Source organism: Haliotis rufescens, unplaced genomic scaffold (genome assembly GCF_023055435.1).
Source record: "Haliotis rufescens isolate VD_foot unplaced genomic scaffold, xgHalRufe1.0.p SCAF_6, whole genome shotgun sequence".
Taxonomy (NCBI): Eukaryota; Metazoa; Mollusca; class Gastropoda; order Lepetellida; family Haliotidae; genus Haliotis; species Haliotis rufescens.
Genome location: NW_025964334.1, coordinates 56787614 through 56809914, shown reverse-complemented (window position 1 = coordinate 56809914; position 22301 = coordinate 56787614). Strand labels below are relative to the sequence as shown.

Below are 22301 nucleotides of genomic sequence, written 5' to 3'. Positions count from 1 at the left end.
CAATTGAAATATAGTTTATTCATTTGAGATGAATATAAAATAGTTTGTTTTTCTTGTCCAATAACATGTTTATCTCATCGACTGACCTGCCACATAAATATTTTCATCAGAGTGAAAAGAGTTTATGGAAATGAGTTTTCATTTAAACTCAGTTTTGAAGTACATACCACAAATTGACGGTCCACACGATAAGTCATTAGTCTCAGTGGCTTGACCTGGACACGTAGCTCCACCATTGCTGGGAGCTGGGTTATTACAAAACCTGGTTCTGCTGAGGGTACGTCTGGCTGTAGGACCGCATGTAGCAGAACAAGGGGGACCACTCCACTGTGACCACACGCCCCAGTTCCCGTTTACTGAAAGCGTTAATAAGACAGTTTTCCATGTGGCTGTATTAAAGTAACATGTCAATATTACTTGTACTTTTCACCGAAACGCACCCTTTTTATGAGAGTGTAACAGTCAGATATTAGAAATTCAAGTTTCAGTTTCACAGTTGACTATGAAAGAAGTGTTATTCACATATACATCGCATGTTCCTCACCTGGGCACAGGGACAGGCTGCACGTCCTAACCTCGGAGTCTGTGCTAGAACCAGAACAGAAAGGTTGACCTGACGGCTGGTTGCAGGTCCTGCTTCGAGTGGCAGTCTGTGTCACACCAACACCACATGTTGCAGGACAACTGGAATCGATCCACTGGCCCCAGTTATTCCAAGTGGAAGTCACAGTTTCTGTTACACAATAGGATTGTCGAGTCATGAAAGCTTTGTATATAACAGGATTTCGATAGAGGCTATGAGGGTAGTATTGTAAAAACATATGCTTTTCTCATCGCGTGGCCAGGTAGAGCTGATATTTGAAAAAGAAAAATGACAACCTTCATGATATATGACAGAAATAATATTCTCAAAATAAAGTCTTCTTAAATTGTATTCACCACCTGATCACAGCCTGCAAAAGATAGAGTTACCGACACAATAATAAGAACAGATGTCTTATCCAACTCAAGTTCAATAAAAACGTTTATTTATTTCAATTAAATATAGCCCGTTATAAAGACATCACTAAGCATTTTGTTTGCATGAACATTTCATTTGAACGGAGATTACAATCATTATATATTACTGTATACACAACTGGAATCTCACAAAGTGTCTTGTAAATTCATGTTCGAATGATTTGAAAGAGAAAATCAATCATTAATACAGTTTTTATTTATTTGAGATGAATAAACGATAGTTTGCTAATATCATGTTTATCTCATCGACTGACCTGACAAAATCAATATGTTCATCAATGGCGCAGACACGAGTGAAAATGTATCATTTGTATTTATTTAGATCAAAACATGATCATCACAATAAACAATAAATTAGCCCATCATCATTAAATCTCTTAAAATGTTTGTATATTTCATCGGGGCACTCAAAGCATAGAGAACCTGTTTTATGGAAAAGAGTTTTCATTGAAACAACTCAATTTTGAAGTACATACCACAAATTGACGGTCCACACGATAAGTCATTAGTCTCAGTGGCTTGTCCTAGACAGTTAGCTCCACCATTGCTGGGAGCTGGGTTATTACAAAACCTGGTTCTGCTGAGTGTACGTCTGGCTGTAGGACCACATGTAGAAGAACAAGGGGGACCACTCCACTGTGACCATCCACCCCAGTTCCCGTTTACTGAAAGCGTTAATTTAACTGTAGGTAAGCTACTGTTTTCATGTGGCTGTATTTAAAGAGCTGGTATTGCATGCGTCAGCACGTTCTTAATTACAAAGTCCCCACAGATTAAATTATTGCCAAAAAAAGTACACAATTCGAATCCATTGTAAACATTGTGTGGCATATGTGATACCATCAACGACATCAGTGAACATTACTCGTAATCATGTAAATAGTCATAAATCTTTGAAAGGATTTCAAATGTGTCACATATACAAGAACTATTCTTGTGATTATTCTGGAGCAAGGTTATACATTCCGTCATTGAGTAGATATACATCGCATGTTCCTCACCTGGGCATAGGGGAAGGCTGCACACCCTAACCTCAGAGTCTGTGCTTGAACCAGAACAGAACGGTTGACCTGCCTGTTGGTTGCAGGTCCTGCTTCGAGTGGCAGTCTGTGTCACACCAACACCACATGTTGCAGGACAAGCGGAATCGATCCACTGGCCCCAGTTGTTCCATGTGGAAACTACATAATAAGAAGTGCTGAGTGAATGTTGATGCGTACCTTGCACATGATATGTACAAAGGGGATACTATGCGATAACATATGCCTGATTGTGTTGACATTTGACATGTACAAATGTATGATAACTAAATTCAGGAGATAAGACAATAAAACGCTTCTGGTCTTTACATGGCATTTAGAAGTGAACCACAATAGGGAGAGTGAGTGAGTGAGTGAGTGAGTTGGTTTAACGCCGCTTTTAACAGTATTCAAGTTAGACCACGTCGTGTCAGCTTAATGTGGGAAGAAAGCCCAAAGTGATGCAGGTCTCGGACGTTTACCACTTCGGTGAAACCCACGAGCACGGGTATGGTGCTGACAAACCTAGAAACATAATCGGGGCGAACCGGGATTCGAACCCACAATCATAGGTTTCTGGCGTGCCCAAGGGACGCAACTCTGCACAGCAAATCGCGGCGCCTTAGGCGTCTGGGCCACCCGTGGAAGAGAACACAACGTTTCGAAGCATATACTTACTCATTCGCTGATAAAAGGAGTACATACTCCGAAACGTTGTGTTTCTCATAAAGAGGTTGACGTCTATAACTTCTCTTCCGTAATAAAACGCTTTTGTTTTATTCATTATGTATTATCTACCTGAACTGCCACATTAACATCAAAAGACGCGCGTGCAACGGGAGGTAACCCGTTAAGGTTCATGTACATGTTCGGTTGCAAAGGATTTTCATTAAGTATATTACAGCTGAATATAGATCTGTAGGAAATTAATTTTATTTTATTATGAGAAGATAGTTACCGTTATATAAGTATATTTGCCTGCTTTATTAATTCTATGTAAACAAAGAATAGGCACAATATGTGATAAAGCAGGATTAACCATTGTCCTTGTCCAGTTCCAAATTGGCTTCAATAAAATGAAGGACTTTCCATCCACCAATTACAATTCTTCATTAACAACCAAGGAGAAAAATAACACTCAGATATCAAACCTGAAATATTTTTAATGATTGCTTTGAATGAATTACAGGAGACTTTTGATAATGTTTATTGTGATATTACCATTGATTAAGCTGTCAGTATTCATGCAGGACATATGTGAATAGCAATGCTGACTGTAAGTAGTTGTCTTTGTCTTCAACTGTTGACTTTATATTTATGTGTCAACTTCTGGCACTACTAATAACAATGATACCACCACCGCGTTGTATCCCTTAAGAATGCCATAATGTTGTGGTCGTTGGTTCCAATTAAATAATGAATCCTGGTTTCTTAGCATCATACCCGCGCTGGCTGTTTTCTCAAAATAGTAATATCTACAATTAGCATCAATAATATGCTGTAAAGCGGTGATAACCTCCACCACTGTCAAATCTATCTCGCATATTGTTAAGGAAAGTCAACGAACAAAAAACACAAACTTTTTGTGTACATACCACAGACAGCTGGCCCACATTGTTGCTCTCCACTTTGACTGCTATCACCTGAGCAGGTAGCTCCACCATTGCTGGGAGCTGGGTTATTACAGGATCTGATTCTGCTGGCGGTGTGCCTGGCTGTAGGACCACACGTGGCAGGACAGGGGGGACCACTCCACTGTCCCCATGCACCCCAGTTGCCGTTAATAGGGCCTGGAAACACACGTGTTCATGTTTTTGTTATAATAAATGCATAGAGTACTTGGAGATATATCGTCACTGATCCCTAAATAATATATACAGTGCTCGAAAACTGCCCACAAGCTGAGGGTAGTTATCTCTCAATTGCATCCATCAAACCGACGAGGGTTGACACTGATGTTGTTAAACCATCACTGTTCTGAATTATTGATGTGCAACTGTCATCCCTTCCCAGAATAATGGCGTAGTTAGTATGTATGTAAATATATATATATATGTTATTATAATTTTATATAACTTTGTAAAAACGTGGCATTTAGTATAGCGACATGAATTTTTCATCTATTTTGTATCGGGTGTAATTAACATGTTTTGTCAGGAAAAGAATTGAAATATGTTTCGCTGCACTGGACTCAGTGGACACACCACGTTAGCCATTGAACCATGAGTTCATTAGAATTTCGGCATCACATATGTCTCACAACTGTTTCGGGAAACGTAGAAAGTGCCTGGGAGAATTACCGACTACCGATTCCATTGCTTCAAACATGTGTTTCCATATGTGTAACCCTCAGCATAAAACTTCGTTCAGATGAAATACACATGCATATATGAGACGACACATTTAGAAGATAAATACTATGTGTGTGTCTATTTCCGGGATTTTATCGAGTACTTGCATCTTGGAAATTCATCTCGAGACCCGAAACCGTTAGCTTGAGGGGGTCGAATGAAAATTTCCAAAATCCCGGAAATAGACACACACTTAGTATTTATCGATATTGTAAACCTATTGTTTAATTAGTATGTTAATACCATGTTAATTAGTATGCAAAAGATGCTGAGTTATTATGTATTCCTACACAGTGATTAGGTCGCTTGCTTCAGGGAATACAAATCATATTTTCACCCTTTGACATTTGGTCATGTGACCCAAATTAGCCAATCATAACACAGAACACACTTTCTATAGGTTTACAGTACAGTGTGAACACTCTCTCATGATATCTAAGAAACTTAACGAGTTCGAACATCAGCGCTGTCTTCTCAGGACTCACGTGTAGGTATATAAACGAGTATATCATGGTACAAAACTGTTCCGAGTACAGAGAAGACCATACTGGATCCAATATGCTGTCATAGCTCCAATCAAAGCACTTTCCATCCTCTGCCAGGACAGCACTGCATTTCAAACCTAACGTTTGTGCATTCAATTTAGCGCCATCAAAGCTACAGGTGACACTGTTCTACATTATCTGCAAATTGATGAAATCAGTCTCTTTTTTTAAATTCATGACTCACATAATTTAACCGACAAGGTTTTGACATGGTTTTGACTCAAACTGCAAACTTCCTCCAGACAAATGACGGCTAGTCCCTGTATGTCGATAGGCGACCAACGGAATCGGGTGGTCAGGCTCGCTGACTTGGTTGATGCATGTCATCGATCCCAATTGCGCGGATCGATGCTCATGATATTAATCACTGGATTGTCTGGTCCAGACTCGATTATTTACAGACCACCGCCACATAGCTGGAATATTGCTGAGTTCGGCGTTAAACAACAAACCAAACAAGCAAACCTATAGATGGATGGTCATCATGCTGTAATCAAAGCAATCAGTTCTGTGCTTCACTGGACATACCTGAGCCAACTGTCAACTGGGCTGCGGTCGTCTCTCCATCATACGTGTAGGAATACCGCCCAGAGTCCGAGACTTGTAGATTTGTTATATACAGGTACTGACTACTGCCAGCGGACGCGATGATATAGTTGCCACCATTTACAATGACCACATCATTCTTTCTCCATGTGCCTATAACACTTGTAGCAGTTGACTGAATAAACTCCACCTGGAATAGCACCTGCTCACCAACAGCTCGACTCTCGCCTGAGAGACCCACCCTGAAGATGCTTGGCGCTGTAAAAAAGGTTTAATTTAGAATGCATGTGATTCATTTACACCTGTACTGATAATAAATATGTTTTATGATTTTTACTCATTGATTCAGGGGCAAATCTTCATACTACTACTACTACTACTACTACTTCTACTACTACTACTGACCCGTGGAGATCCGAGTTAGAATTGGTCTTCAGCAACCCATGCTTGTCATGAGATGCGACTATTCTTGTCGTGAGAGGCAACTAACGGGATCTAGTGGTCAGGCTCGCTGACTTGGTTGATGCAGGTCAGCGTATCAAAATTGCGTGGATCTATGCGCATTATATCAATCACTGGATTGTCTGGTCCAGACTCGATTATTTACAGACCGCTGTCATATAGCTGGAATATTGCTGATGATGGTGTTAGGCAACAAGCAAACAGAACTACTACTACTGCTGCTACTACTACCACTGCTACTGCTACTACTACTATTGCATCAACAACTACAACTACTACAAGTTCTACATCTGCTTCTATTCCTACTGCTGCTCTAGCTACTACTACGACTACAACTTCTACTACCACTCCTTCTGCAACTATTACTACTACTACTACTACTACTACTACTACTACTACTACACCAGGAATTATGTGTACATACCACACGTAGCCGGCCCACACTCTAAGTTTTGACTTTGAGTAGTTTCTCCAGAACAGGGGGCGCCGCCATCCCTTGGAGCTGGGTTATTGCAGGTCCTGGATCTGGAGAGGGTGCGTCTGGCTGTAGGCCCACACGTAGCAGAACAGGAGGGACCACTCCACTGTGTCCACTCACCCCAGTTCCCGTTTACTGCACCTAAAATATGCGTAGGCTTGAATGTATACATGCTCCAGTATTCTAGACACACAACGGTTGTAATGAATGTATACATGCTCCAGTATTCTAGATACACAGCGGTTGTAATGAATGTATACATGCTCCAGTATTCTAGATACACAGCGGTTGTAATGAATGTATACATGCTCCAGTATTCTAGATACACAGCGGTTGTAATGAATGTATACATGCTCCAGTATTCTAGACACACAGCGGTTGTAATGAATGTTTACATGCTCCAGTATTCTAGATACACAGCGGTTGTAATGAATGTATGCATGCTCCAGTATTCTAGACACACAGCGGTTGTAATGAATGTATACATGCTCCAGTATTCTAGATACACAGCGGTTGTAATGAATGTATACATGCTCCAGTATTCTAGATACACAGCGGTTGTAATGAATGTATACATGCTTCAGTATTCTAGATACACAGCGGTTGTAATGAATGTATACATGCTCCAGTATTCTAGATACACAGCGGTTGTAATGAATGTATACATGCTCCAGTATTCTAGATACACAGCGGTTGTAATGAATGTATACATGCTCCAGTATTCTAGATACACAGCGGTTGTAATGAATGTATACATGCTCCAGTATTCTAGACACAGCGGTTGTAATGAATGTTTACATGCTCCAGTATTCTAGATACACGGCGGTTGTAATGAATGTATACATGCTCCAGTATTCTAGACACACAGCGGTTGTAATGAATGTATACATGCTCCAGTATTCTAGATACACAGCGGTTGTAATGAATGTATACATGCTCCAGTATTCTAGATACACAGCGGTTGTAATGAATGTATACATGCTCCAGTATTCTAGATACACAGCGGTTGTAATGAATGTATACATGCTTCAGTATTCTAGATACACAGCGGTTGTAATGAATGTATACATGCTCCAGTATTCTAGATACACAGCGGTTGTAATGAATGTATACATGCTCCAGTATTCTAGACACACAGCGGTTGTAATGAATGTATACATGCTCCAGTATTCTAGATACACAGCGGTTGTAATGAATGTATACATGCTCCAGTATTCTAGATACACAGCGGTTGTAATGAATGTATACATGCTCCAGTATTCTAGACACACAGCGGTTGTAATGAATGTATACATGCTCCAGTATTCTAGACACACAGCGGTTGTAATGAATGTATACATGCTCCAGTATTCTAGATACACAGCGGTTGTAATGAATGTATACATGCTCCAGTATTCTAGATACACAGCGGTTGTAATGAATGTATACATGCTCCAGTATTCTAGATACACAGCGGTTGTAATGAATGTATACATGCTCTAGTATTCTAGATACACAGCGGTTGTAATGAATGTATACATGCTCCAGTATTCTAGATACACAGCGGTTGTAATGAATGTATACATGCTCCAGTATTCTAGATACACAGCGGTTGTAATGAATGTATACATGCTCCAGTATTCTAGACACACAGCGGTTGTAATGAATGTATACATGCTCCAGTATTCTAGATACACAGCGGTTGTAATGAATGTATACATGCTCCAGTATTCTAGATACACAGCGGTTGTAATGAATGTATACATGCTCCAGTATTCTAGATACACAGCGGTTGTAATGAATGTATACATGCTCCAGTATTCTAGATACACAGCGGTTGTAACGAATGTATACATGCTCCAGTATTCTAGATACACAGCGGTTGGGTGCCAAGGGCGTAACAAACGTTTCGCTCCTGTTATTTTAATTGCCAATTTTAATGAACGCCTTTGAAAACATAGTTGGATACATTACATATATATTTCCAAAAATATAAAAATGGTATTTCCACTTCACTGCTTGTTTAGCTCTGTCTGAACAGGTAGACTTAAGACTTTCATTGACACAATGCTACCAACTACCGACTGATGCCGATTTATGGTGCTAGTTCACTGAGATACCATGCCGCAGTTTAACATGAATACCCCACTCAGACACAGTATACTGACTCCGAGCCGACCAGTCCTTGTTTTAGCCCCTTAATGCCGAGCGTCAGACAGGGTAACAACAAGTACCCCGATCGAACCCCGGACCTTCCGCTCTCCGGGCGGACGCTCTACCACTAGACCAGGGAGGCGGTCTATATGTTAAATGTAAAATGTGAAAATATGTCTAACCATGGACTTATACACGCATTTCCATATAAGCCACTAGGAAAATCACAAAATGTAATATTGGAAAGACTATTTCTGTGATTGATAAGCTGTTGCCCTTAAACGAACGGTTGTCACTCATCTCAGTGTTGGAGTTGCATGCACATTGTACTTCACTTCAATGTCAAGTGTGAGTGCAAATGTAAAATTGAAATAGAGATATTGATTGTCTGTCTTTGTTCTGCTGACAAACGTAACACGTGATCAGTTCGTGCATTCTGTTTTGGTGAGGTGAGGTGAGGTGAAATGGGGTTTAACGTAGCGTCCAAGATTATTGCACTTATATAGCGACGTGCATGCACGTGTGTGTGTGTGTCTGCTTGTACTAGACCGGACTGATGCCGATTTATAGTGCTATCCCACTGAGATACCATGCCGCAGTTTTAACGTGCCCCACTCAGACACATTATACTGTCTCAGAGCCGACCAGTCCTTGTTTAGCCCCTTAATGCCGAGCGCCAGACAGGGCAACAACAAGTACCATCTTTTAACGTCTTTTGGTATGACGCGGTCGGGGATCGAACCCCGGACCCTCCGCTCTCCGGACGGAGGCTCTACCACTATGTTATATGTAAAATGTGAAAATATGTCTAACCATGGACTTATACACACATTTCCATTACAAGCCACCAGGAAAATCACAAAATCTAATTGGAAAGACTATGTCTGTGATTGATAAGCTATTGCCTTTAAACGAACGGCTGTCACTCATCTCAAGGTTTGAGTTCAATGCACATTGTACTTCATTACAATGTCAAGTATGAGTGCAAATGTAAAATTGGAATAGAGATATTTATTGTCTGTCTTTGTTCTGCTGACAAATTTAACACGTGATCAGTGCATTCAGTCGTGGACCAAACATTTTTTTACTTTTTAAAAAAAAAATTGTTTTCATTCATAAATTGTTTTGACTTGATGCAATGAATGAATATTGGAGAGACGATTGACTATTTCTGTAATGTCGTCTTCCCTTGCTTTATTGTTTGACCTTGCCGATGTGAACTTGACCTATTTTCTTCTAAACTATAATTACTTCCGTCATCATGTTATTTCATTTTGATGAAAGCTAGTTACTTTTTTGTCATATTCATATTTTGTGCAAAGACAGTCATGAAGACATATTTTCAAGATGTTGATTTGGTTTTGTTTTGACGTGTAGGGTGAGGCTATATGTCATCCTCCCCAGTCCAGTTTCCACTCTTGCCGAACAAGGCTGGAATTATGTGTTGGCTGGACTAACGAGTCTATGCGTAGTCCAATCAAAATCGCGTAACGAAATCGACGCCCGGTTGTAAACTGCCGTGCAGATGTGGGTCGATTGCAGGATTTGGAAAGCATTTGTATCGTCACCTGGGCATCTACACATATTTTCCAAATCTGTTCATGTGTGTAATCAAGTCGCTCATGTAATGTGTGGTATTTCGCGAGGTAAGACCCGTTTTATTACAACATAGATCCTTGTTCTCGATCAGATAGCCTTGACGAGGCGCCGCCATTTTTTTTAAGCAAATGCAAGTTATATGATAGGTGGAATATGATTGGTCAATAGGAGGGACGTAGAAGGGACATAATTGCCACAGGTGGCGCTGCGATCGAACCACGGAATTCTAGCCTAGTTTGGGTAGGGTTGAAACTTGACTTTTATTGACACTTAATTCCCTTGCCTCGTGAAGATGGGTATATGTTAACATTGTAGTTTAGCACAAAATTTGTTATCCAGAACGTCCAAGTAATTCACATTGTTTACTGTCATATACTCCATGCAGTATTATTTCCAACTTAATATTTAGCTGAAGATTGCGTCAAGACTCGATTATTTACAGACAGTCGCCATATAGCTGGAATATTGCCGAGAACGGCGTTGAACAACAAACAAACATAATATAGCACAAACCACTTCAGTTCTTCTATGGTTTGGAAAGCTACCAATACAGAATAAAATTATACAGATGTGTATTCGTAGACAATGCTTCATATCTTATGGTTCCCCGGCCGTGTCATCGGCTCGGAGTCAGTACACTGTGTCTGAGTGGGGTATTCATGTTAAACTGCGGCATGGTATCTCAGTGAACTAGCACTATAAATCGGCATCAGTCCTGACTAGTACAAGCAGCCACACACACGTGCATGCACGTCGCTATAAAAATGCAATAATCTTGGACGCGACGTTAAACCCAATTTCACCTCACCTCACCTCATATCTTATGGCAACATTATTTTCAGTGATATATAACTTCCTACTCTATTTCAGTATTTTTCGACCGCCTCCGTGGTCTAGTGGAAGAGCGTTCGCCCGGAGAGCGGAAGGTCCCAGCTTCGATCCCCGACCGCGTCATACCAAAAGACGTTAAATGATGTTATTTGTTTTACCCTGTCTGGCGCTCGGCATTGAGGGGCTAAAACAAGGACTGGTCGGCTCGGAGTCAGTATACTGTGTCTGAGTGGCGTATTCATGTTAAACTGCGGCATGGTATCTCAGTGGGTACAAGCAGTCACACCATCTCTCTCTCTCTCTCTCTCTCTCTCTCTCTCTCTCTCTCTCTCACACACACACACACACACACACACACACACGCACACGCACACACACATATTATGTACGCGACGTTAATCCCCTTTTCACCTCATCTCAGTATCCCGTGTTTCATCTTTAAACTGAGTGAATAGTAATATTGTATATTTTCACGCACTAGGTATATGCATGTAGCCATACACCTTCGGTGAGAAAGTTTAATTAAATTGAATTAATAAATTGTTTAAAAAATCGGTCTCAATGTAGCTAACGGGGAGTTTATATAACATACAAAAAACAACAATTCATACCACATGCTGGTGCACACGATCTCATTCCGCTCTGACTCCCTTCTCCAGCACAGGAATTTGCAAATGAGCAGGATCTGCTTCTGCTTGCGGCGTGCGTGGCTGTAGGACCACACGTGGCAGGGCAGGGGGGACCACTCCACTGTGTCCACTCCCCCCACACTCCGGCTACAACATCTGAAATCAGTCAAACGTTATTGCTTCACACGATATCGATGAGGAACATCATAATGCTATTAATATATGCTTCTTCCCGAATAACATAGTAAATCCACGTCTATTTAAGCAGAGCAAGCCCGCGCACACATGGCGCTCAAAATATCCAAAGTATCAAATACATCACCATCGAATAACCATTTCTTGTTTGTTTCATTGTCAGCAACGATCAAGCATGGACGTCTACCTTCTTCAGCCCTATAGTTTATATGTTCTGACCAATTGGTTCTTCAAGAAAATCTTTAAAACGTTTTGTTCTGAAAATTCGAATTTCGAAATCAAGCTTTTTAATAATGATAGTAATATTTCTTTGGAATAGGTCCGCATACAGCCTCAGACAAACCAGATCTTGTCCTTTTTGATAAATATAATGCAATCATTTATGTTATTGAATTTTCTGTCCCTTTTGACACTAATGCGATTGACAGGAAACAGACAAAACATGGCAAATATGCAGGCCTCGCTTTCGAAATGTCCGACTACCCATTGTTTGGTTTGGTACCTCCCAATCATTGCGAGAGTACCCGGGTTCGCTGCAAGGAATACAGCCCTTCTGACAATCTGGGTATTGTAGAAGGCTGCAGTGTTTGGGTGTCTGCACATTCTCCGAAAGGTTCTGGGTGGGTTTGACTAGGCAGCGCTACCTGGGAGAAGTCCCATTCGCTGTCTGGGCTGCGTGTAGAGGGGGAAAGGGTCCTGAGCTGATGATGAGCCTAACCAGCCTGACTGTGCCAGGATCACCCAAACCCTCTTGCTACATTTTTCATTTTAATTTGCACATAATAATACTTATAATACTAATAAAAATAATTTAAACAGGCACAGTGTTTACATGCTGCACAAGGCACGCATTCAAAATGTAGATTTAAAAACACACAGTACCGGGACGCATAGAGCACGCCTCCTCATCACGACAGATCAACATCCATCTAATCATCATATAATGGAAGTGTTATCGATAAACTAATGTGAAAAACTTTCAGATTCGATATATATGCAAATGAGATCACCTTGCATTAAATACTTTCAAGTTCAATAAATAAAATGTCAATGTGCTAAAATTACCTTACAATTACCAATTGTTCAATAAGGTGACTTTTAAGTTTAGAAAGCTTTTGTCCAATGTGTATACGATTATGTAGACACATGTGGATACAGTCCCCTCAAATATTGCATTCAAACGCGGATTATAAATTTACTTCATTGAACATTGACTATTTTTAGTATGACATTATACGATAAAGAGGGGGCACGGGTGGCCCAGTCGTCTAAGGCGCCGCGACTCGCTGTGCAGAGTTGCGTCCCTTGACTACACTAGAAACCTATGATTGTGGGTTCGAATCCCGGTTCGCCCCGATTATGTTTCTAGGTTTGTCAGCACCATACCCGTGCTCGTGGGTTTCACCGAAGTGGTTAATGTCTGAGACCTGCATCACTTCTGGCTTTCCTCCCACATTAAGCTGACACGCCGCGATACAACTGGAATACTGTTAAAAGCGGCGTTAAACCAAACTCACTCACTCACTATACGGTAAAAAGATTATAACTCTAGTTTGTTTCCCTGTCGCAAATATCTTGTATATTTAATAAGAAAAACCATAATGCTTTATTTTGGTGTTTTTATGCAGAAATCAATTCGACTTATTGTATCTATGTAGCATTGCTACATCACCTACCTCCCACTGTTAAGAAGGCTGAAGTGGTCTGCCCCCGAAGGCTGAAGCTGTATCGCCCAGTATCAGACACACGAATGCTAAAGATGACCAGTTGACGTAATTGACCAGAAACCGCAATTTGCAGTTTGCCGGGTATATCAAACAGTTCTACTCCGTCCTTAAACCATTGTCCCGCATCTGTTATCTCGGGGCTGACTCGAAGTACAAGGTTACCGAAACTTCCTGGCTCAACGTTGGTATCTGTCAAGGATTGCTGAAACACTGAGATACACAATTTGATGAAGAACGTTTCAGGACGTTTGAATAATATACATAATTCACTCATAGTTTATTCGTATATTTATTTAATAAAAGTAAGTAACCTGTAAAGGGAAAACTTGAAGGCGTTCGAGGTGACGTTGGTTTGTTCCGGTATCGTGTGGCATTTGGGAATTTGTGTTGAAGGGAATTGTTACACAAAGCTACGACTATTTGTTCATTTAGGATGAAGATTCTATTGTAGCCTTTAATGTACGGCTGGATATATCATGTTTTTGGTTACGTTGATTTTCTGTGAGTGAGTGAATGGGAGGGTAGGTGAGTGAGTGAGTGAGTGAATGGGAGGGTAGGTGAGTGAGTGAGTTAGTGAGTGAGTGAGTGAGTGAGTTGGTGGATGGGTGAGTGAGTGAGTGTAAGGGTAGGGGATGAGTGAGTGAGTGAGTGTAAGGGTAGGGGATGAGTGAGTGAGTGAGTAGGTAGGTGAGTGAGTGAGTGAGTGAGTGTAAGGGTAGGGGATGAGTGAGTGAGTGGGTAGGTAGGTGAGTGAGAGAGGTACAAAAAGGAGTTATATCCATCCTTCTGTTAAACGTATAATTATTGCATGAATATTAACTGCCGCTTAACAGAAAGCATACACTTTAAAATCCACACTTTACTCTGCCCACTACAGTGTCCTGCGAACATGTTACTTCCTGACGTCATGCATGCGCACGTCACCTGTTGTGCGATACTCATTGAGATGACGCATGTAATATTGCATATGATACCCGCATGAATTTACATCACCATCATCAATAACCATGTCTTGTTTCTTTCATGTTCAGCCTCCATCAAACATCGGTGAACACTTTCTTATTCCCGGTATTTATAGACAAGTAATCTGCATAACCTCGTTATAACGCCCCGCTTGTGACGATAGATAGCGATATGGCATTTTTAGAAAAAAGGCGCAATGCTGACATACGAATATTGACTGTCAATGCAAGAGAATAGCCAGCCTAGTCTTTCTGCCGACACTGATTCCTCTTGGCGTAAAGGGCAAATAGCTGTGAAAATTATATGAATGACCACTGAAACACAGTGATGACACAAGGCGTTCGCGAAAAGGGTAAGCATGTCCTGCTCTACAGGTAGCACCCGCCATTCATACAATTTGTATAAAAACGTATTCATGCCTAACGCAGCATAGCAGTACCCCTGCCATGCGACGTCAGCATGTAAACCAGACAATCAAGTGATAGATGAACGAGAAAATCCAGTGACATGAGATAACCATTTCTAATTTTGTTAAAACAAATAAAAACGGTCTGTAAATTTTGAATTACGTCTTCTGTGTACAACAAGTGCAGAGATTCTGCCGCTAATAAGTACCGAAAAACACTAAGAAATATCTTCGTTTTGCAACTCAGTAGGGCGAAGTTTTAAAGTCACGCTTCAAACACATCTTTGTCGTTGACTCAGCATAGATAGCACACATCTTCAATTCCCACAATAAATAATGTTTCAGACATCTTCAATTCCGACAATAAATAATGTTTCAGACAGGTGAGTATTATCATCAGGTATAGCCGTCTAGAAATCTTGATAGCTATGTTTATAGCACAGGCTCAGTTAAAGTTCATTCATGCAAGGGAGGACTAAACCTGTTTATTTCAAAGACGTTATTGTAAGTAACTTCTTCCGCGTCCTATACTTACAAGAATCAGTTCTGTATTAAAGCGAAGGGCGTTTCGACATTATGTAAACATAAAAGGCTGTGCGCGGAATGTCATTAAATTATTATCAGTTAAAAGATAACTCCTTTAGGCTCTAAGGCACAGTAAACCTGTTCCTAATATTTCCCACATGACTCATATTATGGAATACTTAAGTGCAGCCTATGCGTAACGTTAATGCGTCAACAATCGGCACAGCGGGAAGCACGAGGTGAATGCAACCGTCAGTGTCTCCTTGAGGCTGTCAATCGGGTCTGTTCGCTGTCATTTCCGACGGGGAACAATACCCACACCCGTTTGGGAAGGGGGCCGTTGTCAACACCGACCCGGGATTGTCGGTTGTCAATGACATTCCGTACCATTTTCCCGTCAAAGGGATATATGCGTGAATACCCCTTTGAAGTGTTACGTTTTATTGTCAATGTCCCAAGTTGTTCGGCGGGTATAGGGCGCGTTCAGATTCAATGTTATTTACAGCTGACCTACAGAGGATTGCGGAGGAACAACGGGGTATTGTCAGATTCCAGAACATTCACCTGATCACTATGCCTTCTCATAATCGTGCTAGAAACGTGTAAGATTGAGTGGAATCAATGTTTTCCCAGTTGTAATAGTTTGTCAGCACCATACCTGTGCTAGTCGGTTTCACGTTGGTTGTAAACGCCTCTCTAGGCTTTCCTCCTATATCAATATGTCACGCCGTGATATAATAGAACTAATTTTCATAGGGGCGTGAAACACAACTCGCACACTCACTATTACTCATTCATGTTTTTTCGAACAAAAACCTACAAAATATGTATGTAAATTGTCATTGTAAAGTGTACATTTTAAAATAAATATTACCATTTTGTTGATAAGTGACTTGTAGGCTGATAAGTAGACAAAATCCTGCCACAATTAGGTATTGCTGTGGGGACGTCATCTGTAACGAAACGAGTGCTACTCAAACATCTGACATATTTATCAACGTAATTCATGTTTTATCTTATAAAATTACTAATAAACCTTGAACCAGTCAACAAGAGTGGGTGACAAGAAACATGTCTGTTGAAACAGATTTGTCAAAAACGAACATCCGTAATATTTAAGACATAGAAATAGTATTACCGCATTACGTTGACGACAAAAGTCTTACCTCTGATGTTGAAGGTGAAGCCTCTAAGCATGGATTGTATACGTATCACCTGTGCCTTCCAAGGCGTTGTTTCAGTAGCGGTTAGGTCTCAACAAGCCGGCATTCCGTCACACCCAGTCCACTATGCAGTGCGTCACGAAATACGTAGTCAGCTACCGTTAAACTGAATAGCGTTGTATAACCGCACTGGGTATTGTATGCGTTTCCCGACTCTCTTGTATGCCTATGTATATTTTCCACAATCAAAACAGCAATAGAATCAATATACCGGGTGGTTAAACGGGTATGTGGGACAGAGCCTCGCTTCAATCATCATGCAGTGTGGCAGGCCGACATGTTCAACTGGTTTCATTTTCTCGCTGCGCAGCTCGAGTCGTGTCAGGGTTCGCGAACTCCATCACGAAATGACAACAATTCCAAGATCATTAAACCCCGGGGGACATCGGGGAAGAATGGGTACCTAGCACGCAATGTTTATGGTAAAATAAGGGGGTTAAAGCATGTAGCCAGTGGTATAATCTCTTCTGTCGCATAAGCCCTATGTGACTGGGCGTTACTTTTATACTTGTATACTATCGCCAATTGTATATAACCCACCTAATGTTTTAATGTTTTAAACGTAAATAGCGTGACAATATATAGGGTCAATAAGCTATCTCTATCTCGCTCTCATCTCATTATCATCAGATATATATATATATATATAAACAAACACTCACATATATATATATATATATATATATATATATATATATATATATATATATATATTTATATATGTGTACATCTATACATAGAGAGAGTGATGAATGAATGAATGAATGGATGGACAGCCAGATATATATATATATATATAAACAAATACACATTCTCTCTCTCTCTCTCTCTCTCTATATATATATATATATATATGTGTGTGTGTGTGTGTGTGTGTGTGTGTGTGTGTGTGTGTGTACCATACCCGTATATATATACCAACATTAAATGTGTATCACCCTTTCGCGAACGCCTGGTATCATCACTATTTGATAAGGTTTCAGAAACACATTCCCATGATGCACTCGGAAGATTTCTTGTGGCTGTGGAAAGGGTTTTGTCGCTTGTATTTGTCTCCTTACATCCCACTGCCTTCACCTCATCCTGACCTGCACCCCTGGGGTGGAAATCTGCCCCTTTAACACAGGCTTTGTGCTGCAGGCAGTTGTGTTCGCCCTGAGTGTTGAATGAACGTCCTGATATCTGTGGGTTGGCTGTTGTTTCACGACAGTGTTCTGGTGTGTAGTGAAGATCATGCAGAGACCTTGGACAAGATAGATGACTACCTTTGGTTCAAGTTGTGGCAGATCTAGTTTCTAAATTCAATAGACATTAAACGCCCTATGAACTATATGGATAGAATTGGGTTGTTTACAATCTTACTTTATGTTCAAAACAGGGAATCTGAACGAAACGGATTCGGTTGCATTTTCGATTCAACATATAATCTGACGACCCTTCTTCCAACTCGGCAGCCATTACCAGGACATTGCATGGACTGTTCATGCATATTCAAGTCTGTATTCCCCTGTGTGAGTTTAATCGATATTCATGTAAGGCGGCCAAGGTGATTAATCATTTACACAGCCATTGAGGAGAATATCAATCACAGGTGATGTGAGGAGAAGAAATGTATTTCAGTCGATAGCCTGACACAGGTCATAAAACACGTGGTAGCTCTTTTCGCAAGAGGCGTTTTTTGTTTGAATTCGGTCTCTGAGTAGTGATTTGGTACCCGTGAAGATGAGATGGTATTGTGACCACAAACATACGCCTGCATATATATTTGAATACCCACTGGTGCGTTAACTGGGTATCGTTCCATGAACATCTACCAGTGCGTGGCCATTGTTCATTATAAATACGCATGATGAGTACATTGTAATCAATAATGATGTATGTTTATTTACGATCTTGTCGTTACTCGTTGTCATGAAAGTTAAGGCCTTGATGCGTTACTAGTCGTGGCTCTGTCACCGGTAAACAAATTAAAGAAGAGAATATGTTGACAACTTCTTTATTTTGAGGAACACAACGTTTCGGGGTATATGTTTATTCCTTCATCATATTCCTCATAATAAAGAAGTTGACATCCATTTATTCTTTTCCTTATGTGAATCACTTCTAAATGCCTTTCAAAGACCTGGTAAACAAATTGCATGTACACGTGGTATAAATAGTCACACTCGTCAGGTGATATTTTGCTTATTTGTGTCTGCAAATGTGGCGCATGTAGATCGTTAGAGTGGTCACTTTTACATGTGTACAATGCCTAAAGCCAATCGTGGTCCCGGCTAGATGTTGCTAGAATGTTGCTAGATGTTGCTGGAATGTTGCTAAAAGGGGGGTCAAATCTAAACAGAGACCACATTATTTTTTATTCATGTTATTATTTTTGTTTAACGCCGCACTCAGGTATATTGCAGACGGCGGCCTGTAAATAGTCGGGTCTGGCCAGACAATCCAGTGATTGACATCATTCGGATCGTTCTGCGCAATCGGCGTATGATGACATGCATGACCCAATTCAACGAGCCTGATCATGACCGCCTCTTCAGTCACCTTTTGCCTCAAACATGGGTTGCTTAAGACCGATTCTATAACTGAATTGTCAAATTGTTTCTCGAAAGGATATCTAGCAATAACAATTAGAAATTGAGAATTTCAATATTAGCAATATGAGGAAGTATGATACAAAGAATTATGAAATATTTGCGATCAGGTTATCTACATCATGCTTTATTCTTTACTCAATGTACATAATATACAGATATTCTCAGTACAGCTACAGTGCAGATGAGGTAATCACAAAAAATGCATGGTACAAAGGTAAGTATTTACCAAATGTAAATTCACTCGGAATTATAGTGTAAACAAAATATGTGACATAATATATCATGTACGTGTTATTGGAACATAAAAATACATATTTAAAAAAGAATTATGGACATAGTGAAAACGATATATTAAAAAAATATACACCGATATTAAAGTGACTGATTCGTCACCCATAACGGGTTGACGTCGGGGTCCATTTCATCCCGCTGTAGAAAGATGATGAGACGGACGCTGATCCCAGAAACTGGCAAGGAGTGTGGTGTCATGGAATTTGCACCGTCACGGTTCGTGTTGCTATGTTGCGTTATTTTCATACAAATGGAAGGACAGGAGGATACCATTGCTTTCATCAAAATATATTAACTTCCTATAGACATAGCAAGGATGTGAAGGAATAAATCATCTTAATGCCATCTCCCAGCAATCTGCAGCAAAGGTTAGGGTTCCTCTTCCCTCTGACTGTGGTTGTTTCAGTAGAAGGACCCAGGGTTACTGCGGAACACGTGTAACTGAAACGCAAAGCAAAGGAGCTGGTTAACTCAACTTTTTTTTTTTAGACACTTAGTTTTGTCGAAATTGTGAGTAGTGGGTGCTACCAGTAGAGGAGGACATGCACTTGCACACGACAGACGTTATTCCAAATTTACATATCTTGTTTAAAAAACAGTAAAGGCACTGTCAAAGGAGGTTTTGGGTCCATTACGTCATTGGTTTGTTTCCAGGATGCCATGGCACGGCAGAACTACTTTTGTGTGGCACCAGGCAACAGACAAACTCATACCTTTGGACGCAAATATTGTGGCGGTGCTGCACGCTTACCCTTTACACCTCTTGTGTCATTATTGTTTTTTTGTGATCGATTGATGTAAATTGGATCCTTATCTTGCCGTAACAGCCTTATGGAATCTGCTCGTCAGATAATTGTTGATTCTCCGGGATGACGTTGTGTAGAGTTGCGTCCCTTAGCAATATCAGGATTCGCTGGTCATTCCCAAATTCGGCCCGATTATTATCCTGGGTCAGTCAGCACCATACACGTCATCTTTGGTTTCGGCAAAATAATAAACGTCTACGGCTTGCGTTCCATGTTCCCTGTGAGAAGGCGTTAATATACACGCACTCCCTCCCACTCATTGTGTGTGTGTGTGTGTGTGTGTGTGTGTGTGTGTGTGTGTGTGTGTGTGTGTGAGTGAAACTAAAGCAATCACAATAAGACATTTTTTTTTAGTCGTCAAGACTTGAAGCCCTTAAAGTCTCAATAATAGAAAATCAAATTAATTTGTCATTGACAGTATACTTTTTACGTGCATTGACCGCTTAATGAACAAACACTATGCACATGTACGTTCGGCTAAACTTCCTGATCCCGTGATCAAAACGTCTCCGAAACACAACGTAATGTCCAAAGCCCAACCATGATATCCACGAACACTCATCACCAGCGAATAGCCATGTCTTGTTGCTTTCCTTTTTAGCCACAATCAAACTCGGGTATGTAATTTCTGTTCCCATTTACGTTTATTCTTCCGGCAGTTCGTCTACATCAGGGAGTGTGTTTGGTCTAACGCTGCTTGTAACAGTATTTCCCGGCGTGTCAGCTTAATGTGGCAGGAAAACCTAAATTGATGCAAGTCTCAGACGTTTTATACTTCGGCGAAACCCACGAGCACGGATATGGTGCTGACAAACCAAAAAACATGCAAATTGCGAACCTGCATTCTTTACCACGACCATAGGTTGCTGGCATGTCCAAGGGGCGCAACTCTGCACAGCAAATTGGGATGCCTCAGACGACTGGGCCCCCATGCCCAAGTGACCCCTGTATATAGCAGCTGTGAAGGTAATTCTCACAACCATACTCAAAGTAAACTTACATAATCTAAGGAACCGATAAACGCCGATGCTGTTGTTGACGACTCGTCTGTACCAAAATGCAGGCCACACTCAAGGATGTAAGCGTCAGAAGCTTTGGGGAATAAAATAATATTTGCATCATGACCATATGTTTACATGTCGATGATTGTGTACCGACGACTATAGTGGAAGAGTTTTGAGCATTGCAAGATAAAATAGAGACTATCTGGATATTAAAATTATATTAAAAGCAAATCTTGGAATTGCAAGGGGCCATATGCTCCACACTACGGATGCCGTGCGAGACGTCTTACGTTTGGTTAATTTGTTTTGTTGATAAACACCGCACTCAGTATTATTCCAGCTTTATGACGGCGGTCTGTAAATAATCGAATCTGAACCAGACAATGCAGTGAATGACATCATGGGCATAGATTGGGATACGATGACCACCCGATCCCGTTAGTCGCCTTTTACGGCAATCATGGATTGGTGAAGACCTTTTGTCTACCCGGATCAAACAAAACAAACATGATACTTTTCTAAGTAACCCCCATCCTCTCACTTCTTGTCTTACCAAATATCTTGGATATATAGACATTGGCGCCAGAGGCAACCGCACCCATCAGCTCTCGCCCATCGTACATGATGCTGACAGTCGTCCACTCCGACCGTGACATGCCCTGGAGAAGAAACACAAAGATGGCAGAAACACAGCCTCAAGAATACAAACTCACCGCGCGATTCCACACGCTTTGTTCTGCTACCTACCCAGAGCTGGAGACCGCCTCCGTGGCCTAGTGGTAGAGCGTCCGCCCGGAGGGTGGAAGGTCCGAGAGTCGATCCCCGACCGCGTCATACCAAAAGACGTTAAAAGATGGTACTTGTTGTTACCCTGTCTGGCGCTCGGCAATAAGGGGCTAAAACAAGGACTGGTCGGCTCGGAGTCAGTATACTGTGTCTGAGTGGGGTATTCAT

At 40.9% G+C, this 22301-nt stretch overlaps 2 protein-coding genes across 14 annotated transcripts in view; both read right to left on the bottom strand.

Annotated features, from left to right (window-relative positions):
- Nucleotides 1–16940, bottom strand: part of LOC124146895 (SCO-spondin-like) — a 35930-nt gene extending 18990 nt beyond the window's left edge. For 6 of the 11 annotated variants that reach the window (XM_046517438.2, XM_048386705.1, XM_046517440.2 and 3 more), the window contains exons 1-11: nt 16596–16940; nt 16304–16382; nt 13485–13745; nt 11596–11769; nt 6368–6562; nt 5464–5739; nt 3635–3829; nt 2022–2201; nt 1497–1685; nt 545–733; nt 168–356 (exon numbers count right to left, since the gene is read on the bottom strand). In XM_046517438.2, the coding sequence (XP_046373394.2) occupies nt 168–356; nt 545–733; nt 1497–1685; nt 2022–2201; nt 3635–3829; nt 5464–5739; nt 6368–6562; nt 11596–11769; nt 13485–13745; nt 16304–16382 (1927 nt within the window). In that variant the 5' untranslated portion in view covers nt 16596–16940. The remainder of the gene's footprint in view (nt 1–167; nt 357–544; nt 734–1496; nt 1686–2021; nt 2202–3634; nt 3830–5463; nt 5740–6367; nt 6563–11595; nt 11770–13484; nt 13746–16303; nt 16383–16595) is intronic. The other 5 variants (XM_046517439.2, XM_046517444.2, XM_046517443.2 and 2 more) reach the window with 3 other exon arrangements.
- Nucleotides 16941–19349: 2409 nt separating this feature from the next.
- LOC124146845 overlaps nt 19350–22301 on the bottom strand; it is a 61647-nt gene continuing 58695 nt past the window's right edge. For all 3 annotated transcript variants that reach the window (XM_048386700.1, XM_048386702.1, XM_048386701.1), the window contains 3 exons: nt 21901–22006; nt 21344–21435; nt 19350–19978 (listed from right to left, as the gene is read on the bottom strand). In XM_048386700.1, the coding sequence (XP_048242657.1) occupies nt 19940–19978; nt 21344–21435; nt 21901–22006 (237 nt within the window). In that variant the 3' untranslated portion in view covers nt 19350–19939. The remainder of the gene's footprint in view (nt 19979–21343; nt 21436–21900; nt 22007–22301) is intronic.